This window comes from Tenrec ecaudatus, chromosome 1 (genome assembly GCF_050624435.1).
Source record: "Tenrec ecaudatus isolate mTenEca1 chromosome 1, mTenEca1.hap1, whole genome shotgun sequence".
Classification (NCBI taxonomy): Eukaryota; Metazoa; Chordata; class Mammalia; order Afrosoricida; family Tenrecidae; genus Tenrec; species Tenrec ecaudatus.
This window is the reverse complement of record NC_134530.1, coordinates 24876057-24883815: the sequence shown is the minus strand read 5'-3', so window position 1 is coordinate 24883815 and position 7759 is coordinate 24876057. Positions and strand designations below refer to the sequence as shown.

The window sequence follows — 7759 nt, the reverse complement described above, 5'->3', positions numbered from 1 at the left end:
AAAAAAAAAAAAAGAAAGTAACTGTCTAGAAGAGAATGAGGGCAACATACGTACAAACATGCCTGCTTCAACCGATGCATGGATTGTGATAAGAGTTGTATGAGCCCCAATAAAATGATTTTTTTAAAAAGACAAAGTTTCACTTATTTGTCATTAGAAATAAATATTTCACAATATAGAATTACATCTTGTTTTTGTGATTCATCACTATGCTTTAATGATGTTCAATTTGTAACAATGAAAATACATCCTGAGGGGGAGGGGAACACATCTTTTTTATTTTTTTAAACACATCTTACATATCAGATATTTACATGATGACTCATAACAATAGTAAAATTACAGTGATGAAGGAGCAACAAAAATAATTTTATGCAAAAAAAGGAAAGAAAATAATCTTATGGTTGGGGGTTACCACAACATGAGGAACTGTATGAAAGGGTCATGATATTAGGATATTAGGAAGGTTGAGAACCAATGCCCTGGAGGGAAGGGGAAAAAACACTTCCGGGCTTCCTTGGTTGGGGGGGCAGGGGGAGTAGCAGAATGGGAGCCTGGGTGGTGTGGGGTCACACCACGGGGCACCTGAGAGGGGGCAGCACCCAGCAGATGGACGCAGGGGCTGGAGCTGGAGGAGTCCCTGTCATCCTGGGGGCTAGGTAAATGACAATGTCCAACATGTGCCTTGATGGGGCATGGTGACCCTGCTGGGGCTGGGAAACCCCCTCCGGCCTGCCTGTAAACCGGGAGGTGCTTCCTGTGTCCATGGTGGGGACTAGAGGGTGGCCCGTGCCCTGAGTCTCAGCGCCCCTCATCCCACTGTCCCCTGAGCACCTTCGGCCATGCTCTCTGACTCTCAGGACATTTCACAGCCCAAGTCCCAGGTCCTGGGGAGCCCAGGGGACCGTGTCAGCCTCGGTGCCTGCTTTGGTGCCTTCTGCCCCATCCAAGACCACCAGCCCTGGCAGGAGGGGGTGGGTGGTGGATGTCTTTGGCATCGCTGATCCAACAGAGTCGATGGAGATGGTGCTGGGTGGCGGGGAGTGGGGGTGGGGTGCAGGGAGAAGAGCACAGAAATCTGGGGGTGGAGAGAGAGGGGCTGGCACGGAGTGAAGACCCAAGGGACACGGACAGAGAGAATGTTGGGGTGTGAAATGCTTGTCACGGCGTCTGGAGGTGGAGCCCCAAGGCTAGGCTGAGAGAGGACCCTGTCTTTTCCACGGTGGGGGCTTGGCTCTCCTGCCCCTGGCCTTCCCTCAGCTGTGAGCAGTGTCCCTGCAGAGGTCCCCCGGACACCACCATGTAGGTGTGGTCCCTGAGGGACCGGTGGCTCCCATGAAGCACTCAGCAGTGGGTGCTGGGCAGTGAAGCCTTGGGAACAACAAGAAGAAAAGGGAGACCATGACGAGATAAAGCCCTAAGATAGTCCTTTCCTGCTGCCGGGCACCCAACAGCCCCAAAGCGAATGGGGAGCAAGCACTTGACTCTGTGAATCAAGAACCAGAAGGGGGCACCCAGCAAGGAGGACTGGTGTCAGGGCACCCGTTATGGGTGCCCTGGCTGGGAAGACTTGATGGAGCCGAGGCCAGCAGCTGAAACCATCTGGAAGTGTCTTATCTCCTCTGGGCCCGCCAGCCAGGTGAGTCAACTCCATGTACGTCTGGCTCCTTCCTGTATCCCCCCCTGGGCTTCCTCATAGCATGGCCACTGGTCTGGCCCCAGGACAAAGTGACATGCCCCTTCAAGAGGCAGCTCTGAAATAATAATATTATGTACCACGCTTGAGGCCCACACAAGAGGAGGGGGCAAAGTTCCACCCCCCAGGGAGGGAGGGACAGTTGCGACAGGGACCAGGGTGAGTCTGCCTTGGGAGATGCTGGGGTAGGAGTAGCAGCAGGTCTCAGCACAGAGCCTGCTTCAGCAAAGAGGGCCCCCAGGTGTGAGAGCAGAGGAATGAGGTGCAGGGACATGGAAAGCTGGGTGTGGCCCCGAGAGAGGGACAGATGGGGACATTAGTGAAGACCTCCAACAAGCTCACCTATCTCTAACCTAGAGAGGCCCCTGGCAGGTCCTGGAGACCCAGAGGCAGAGCCCCCAGCGGTGGGCTCTTCGGGGTGGGGGCCCGTCTTTTTCTAGCAAGAATCCGAGATGAACCTAGTCCGCTCTCAGGCAGGGGCAGGAAGTAACCCTGGAGGAGGCAGGTCTTCCCTGGATCACCCCACCCTCTGGCTCCCATTTCCCTAGGACTATCCCGTAGTTCTTGGTGTGTCAGGCACCATCAGCATGCTACATGAACAGAAAGGGAGGCCAGGGTTCAGACAAGCTCCAACAACCCAACAGCAAGGGAAAGAAGAGCCCAGAAGGAAGTTTCACCTGCCACCCCCCCTCTCAACTTCTGCTCCAGCTAGTCTTGGTGTGAAGCGGGGGCAGCTCAGTTAGAGGCCACCAGACCCCGTCTCACTGCCCACCTGAGGGTGAGATAGGCAGGAGGCCCAAGTGGTAGCCTACCCCAGGCAGGAGCCCAGACAAGCAAGCCTTCCCTGCAAAGGAGGAGGTGCCGGTGCCCACTAGGGGGCACTGGACGTTCCCACAGCCTGGGGGAAAGGGGGGCGGATTGAGAAGGGCAAGGGGGAATCAGCCCTCCCGGGCTTTCTGTAAGCTGCAGAGACCCTCTGCAGACCCCTGCCTGCCCCCAACAACTCTCCAAGGTTCTCACACCCAGGGGACCAAGAAGAGAGTGACAGACATTCCTCAGTGGGTGGCAATTAGGCACATGCCAGGCTTAAGAGCACTCCTTTACAGGGTGGGGTTGTGGGTAGGGCCCAGGCTACCCCTGTCCCTCCCTGGACATCCCTGGAAGCCCTGCGGAGGGACTAACTTTGGCCCAGGATCCCAGAGAGCTTCCTGGAATCAAGGTGGGAACTTTTCAGGGGACCAGACCCCGACAATAGAGGATGGGAGGAGGGAAGCTTTGGGATGGGGACTTGGGGGGGCAAGGGCCCTGGGCACGGCACCCCTGCCTATCACTGCCCCATAGTGCCCCTTACGAGCCTGAGACTACTTCTTCCCTCTGGGGCCTCCCTCAAAACTGCCCGCTCACCCTGAAGATGCTTCCTCAAAGAAGTCTTCTCAATCACCTCCTCCAAAGAAAGGTTTGTTGGTTTTTTTTTTAAACAAAAAAACCTGTTTCCTGACCCTGTCCCTTCTAACAATCCGGATTGTTTGTGTACTGTCTGCCGGATTAGGCATCCCAGGGATAGGCTCAGTAAACATTCATTGAACACTGAGGGCAGCTGGAGACCACCCCCAACCCCCTGCACTTAAAAGACCAGAGTCCCCAGCCCCCTCCTGCAAAGCAATTCAGAATGAAAACAGCTTCAGTGAGAAAACAGCACAAGGAAGTCCCCAAAGCCCTGGGGTTTCCCACTGTGCTGCTTGGAAACTTCAAACCGAAACACTGTGGCCATGGGGTCTCCAGTGAGTGGGAATGACTTACTGCAATTGCCTCCCGCTCCAAGCCAAACAAAAGCCAGACTCCTGCCATTGAGCTCCTGCTGTCTCCCAGAGACCCTCGAAGACAAACAAGGAACAGTTCAATCAAAGCCATTTCAAAATCTCAGAATCTGCTGCTTTCTTTTAACTGTCGCATACAAAACATTTATCGACTTCGTTCTTTAGTCAATTAAACAAACCACCCCCTCAGCATTATTTCAGCACTGGTTTGAAAATACTGGTACCTTGGGTATGTTTGTCCCAAGACACCAGTCCCTGGCAGAGGACATGGTGCTCAGGAAGGTGGAGGGGCAGTGGAAACGAGGAAGGCCCTTGCCAAGGGGGATGGACACAGCGGCTGCAAGAACAGGCTCACCTTAAGGTCAACTGTGAGGGCAGAGCAGGACCTTTTGTAGGAAGGGTCACTGGGTCACTGTGAAACGGAACCAAAGCTAAGGAACCTAACACCAACTGGCTCCTCATTAGTAACCTTGTTTCTTTCAAGGAAATTCAAAGAAGCCCAGCCACCCCCTGTTCACACCTAATACAAAACATAAACAGAGAAAGTGCATGCGGGAAGGAAACATTGTAACCATCGTGGCTCCTGTTCTGCGAGCTCCCTGTGATTTCTCACCTGCCCTGACAGACATGGTTCTACCTGACTTCTTGTTATCACCCAGCTCTCCTGTGACATCACCTCTGGTTATCCAGTGATGTTCCCCTGCCTGCCGCCCAGTGACATGCCATGTGGCTTTACTTTCTGCTCCATGACATCATCCTGCTGGATCTCTTTGCCCTGTGAAGGTCACTCTGCCTGCCTGGTGACATCATGTCATCTGCCCCACAGTGTCACCTCCACCAGCAAAGCCCACTTCTCCAGCAAGACTTTGCCTGGTGGCCTGTCCTGGAGCGGCACTGGCTGCAGACAAACTGTGTCACAGGCTCCCATAGGTGTCACTGCTCTGCACTGGACGGAGGGACAGAGGCAGCCCTGGGGTTCCCAATTCCATTGGAAGAGTCTAGGGGTGCTGCCTGGAGGAGGTGGCATCTTGGCTGTTATTGGCAGCAAGAAGAGGCCCCAGTTCAAACTCTACTTCCCTCTGCTAAATGGAGACTGGGCTATGATTCACCCTCCGTGCCTGATCTAGAACAAAACGCTAGCCCTCTCCTCTGTCCTGAGGGTCTTTGGGGAAGTGAGTGGGTGTGGAGTGCTTGAGCCTCGGGCCAGAGGGGGCGGTCAGCAGCGCTGTAGATTACTGATGAACCTAGAAGGCAGACCTGGCCCGATACCGCAGGTGACTTGGGTCTCTGGTCCCCAACCAATGGCGGCTTTGCGGAGGCCTTAGACCAGAGGCCCTAGACCAGAGGTCTGTCCACTCTTGCGAGCGCCAGCCCTGGTTCCCCCCGCGGCGACGTGTCCCCCTCCGCCCTCCCCTGAGCGCAGAGGCCAGAGGCGAGCAGCCCCGGTCGGTGGCAGTCGGTCCTGCAGGTCCCTCGGGGCGCGCCGCCCGGGCCACGGCGCGAGCTGGGGCGGTAGCTGGGGACAGGCGGGCACTCCTTCCGCGCGGTGCCAGAGGCCCACCGGGGCTGCGGTCCCGACGTGCCTTTGTCGCCCGCCGGGCGGGCAGGCGCGTGACTGACAGGGGGCGGGGCGGCGCGGCGGCGCGGGCGCCCATTGGGCGCGTGAGTGTGGGAAAGAGCGCGGAGTCGGGTTCACACGCCTGGAGGAGCGGCCTGACGCAGACTGGTGGCGGGCGCCGCGCGGGTCCTTGCCGGGGACCCCGCCGGAGGAGCACAGAGCGCTGCGCGCCCGCCACCGCGCTCCCGTTCCCCGGCGGCGCGCCGCGCCCGGCCCGGGAGGCGCGGGGCCACCATGCCCGCGGAGCCCCCAGGAAAGCCAAGCGCCTCGCCGCGGGCAGGAGCGCCGGCCAGCGCCCACCGGACGCCCGACCGGCCCCGGAGCGCCGCTGAGCACCGCAAGGTGAGGGCCGGAGGGGCGGGGAGGGCGGGGGCCTACGGGCAGGGACGCGGGGCTCAGCTGTGCCCGCCCCGCAGTCCTCCAAGCCCGTCATGGAGAAGCGGCGCCGAGCGCGCATCAACCAGAGCCTCGGACAACTGAAGACCCTCATCTTGGACGCCCTCCGGAAAGACGTAAGCCGGGGCCCGGGGGCGCGGGGTACAGTCTTGGGGTCCCGCGTCTGGGGCTACAGCGTCCACCGTCCCTGTCCCCAGAGCTCCCGCCACTCGAAGCTGGAGAAGGCGGACATCCTGGAGATGGCCGTGAGGCACCTGCAGGGCCTGCAGCGCGTGCAGGTGACAGGTGAGGCGCCGGCGGCAGGCCTGGGGTGGGCTGCGCAGGGCCGCCGCCGCGGCCACAGACCTCCTATCCCCCCGTAGCCGCGCTCGGCGCCGACCCCGCCGTCCTGGGCAAGTACCGCGCCGGCTTCAACGAGTGTCTGGCCGAGGTGAACCGCTTCCTGGCCGACTGTGAAGGCGTCCCCGCCGACGTGCGCTCCCGCCTGCTCAGCCACCTGGCGGCCTGCCTAGGCCAGCTGGGGTCCTCGTACCGCCAGACCCCGCCGACCCTCGCGGCGGAGGCCCCGGCGCCCGAGGTCTACGCGGGATGCCCGCCGCTGCCGGCGCTCGACGTCCCCCTCCCGCTGCTGCCGCGCGGGGCCGCCTTCGCTCTCCTGCCTGCCATCTCCAGCTCCGCACCCACGCAGGTGCCAGGCGTGACCCGCGTGGCCCCCGCCGCCGCCCCCCGGCCCGGGCCGCAGGACCAGGACGCGCCCTGGAGGCCGTGGCTGCGGTGAGTGTGGACGCCGCCCTGGACTGACTTCGGGGGCCTGGCCGAGGATCAAGACGCTTTGCTAAGCGGTTTGTGGCGAATATTTATTATTAGAGGTTGCGTTCAGAGTGGTGGTGTGGTTTTTCTTTTAGAAAGGAGACGCTGTGGAGGTCGGTTGCAGGTGAAGAGTTAAATGGGGGCAGCGCGGGGCCGCAGAGAAGCCAGGGCTGGCTGGATGCCCCTCAGATTGCTGCCGCCAGCCCCTCCTTCCGGCCCTTGCAGCCCCCCGAAATCCCGTGCGAGACACCAAGTGTATGGCCTCACAGGACGGCTGGCTGCGGCAGGCTTGGGGGCGGGACTGCGGGATAGGCTCTGCTCCGCCCTTCTAGCCTGGGTGGGCGGTGTTTGTGGCGTCTGAGCGGGAGCCAGCCACCGGCCTTGCGGTGGGTGGGTGGGTGGGGGGGAATCTCCAGGGAAGCCCCCGGAAGTTAAAGACCCTCCTCCACTCTGGGGACCTTGGCTGGTGGAGTTGGCCTTGCTGGGTGGAGGGGTACTCCTTTGGCCGGATGCCGCAGTTCCTGCAGCCCACCTCTCCCTTAGTCTCAGGGCTCCATACAAACTGCCCTGATGGAACCAGAGCCCAGAGGGTGGCTGCCCAGGCTAGGGGCAGGGAAGGGCGTCCAGGCGGAGTGCTGGCAGCTACCTAACAGCCTGGGACTGCAGCCCAGAAAGACCCCTGGAGCTGCTGGGGGCGGGGGTGGGGTGGGGCAGGGAGGGCCCTTGCTTCAGGTGTGGTGCACCTGCTGTGAGCTTCTGCCTTGGCCTCTCTATTTTGTGTAGAGAAGTGACCTCAGCCTCTGCCCCGCCCCCCCGCCCCCCAGAGCACTGCTGTGGACATTGAGAGCAAGTTCACTTCCTCCGGGGCAGTGCTCCTTCCCTCTGCTGCCCTGCCCCACCTTCCAGGACTCAGAAGCTGGGTCAGCACCCCTCCTGACCTCTGCCACGTTGGCCAGTTGTCCTATGGGCACAATCTGGTCAGCAGCCCTCGAGGGGGGCCACCACTGGGTCACAGGCAGGACAGCCTGAGGGGACAGTGTGGGTGGGGTTTCTGAGAGGGGACACTAGCTGGGGGATCTGGGTGGGGGGCATTGCTCAGGCAGGGCCTGGGGCTACTCATGTGAATCCTTAGCCTGGGAGAAGTGGGGTGGGCGGGCGGCTCAGGCACTCAGAGCCAGGCTTCAGACCTCCTACCGAGAGAGAATGCCCCCACCCGGCCAGGTGAGAGGGCCAGCGGGCCACCGAGACTCCAACTGTGTCTTGTGGGCAGCAAGCGCTTGTGTTCTTCCTTTTCCAGTAAGACAGCAGAGAGCTCTCTGACCAGAGACCCTGGCCGCCTGTCCCCTTCTGCCTCAAGTCCTGTCTCCTGTAATCTGTTCTCTCCTGTTCTAATCAGACCCAAGGGGTCTTTAGAGAGAGGAC

The 7759-nt window shown here is 60.2% G+C and overlaps 1 protein-coding gene across 2 annotated transcripts; it reads left to right on the top strand.

Moving 5' to 3' along the window:
* Positions 1 to 5359: 5359 nt before the first annotated feature.
* Positions 5360 to 6305, top strand: HES4 (hes family bHLH transcription factor 4). Of its 2 annotated transcripts, XM_075537963.1 has the most exons (4): positions 5360 to 5473; positions 5548 to 5643; positions 5725 to 5812; positions 5890 to 6305. In XM_075537963.1, the coding sequence occupies exons 1-4, from the start codon at positions 5366 to 5368 to the stop codon at positions 6303 to 6305; spliced, it is 708 nt and encodes a 235-aa protein (XP_075394078.1). In that variant the 5' UTR covers positions 5360 to 5365. The 2 variants fall into 2 exon arrangements, with proteins under 2 accessions (XP_075394078.1, XP_075394086.1); XM_075537971.1 differs by lacking the exon at positions 5548 to 5643.
* The last annotated feature ends 1454 nt before the right edge of the window (positions 6306 to 7759 follow it).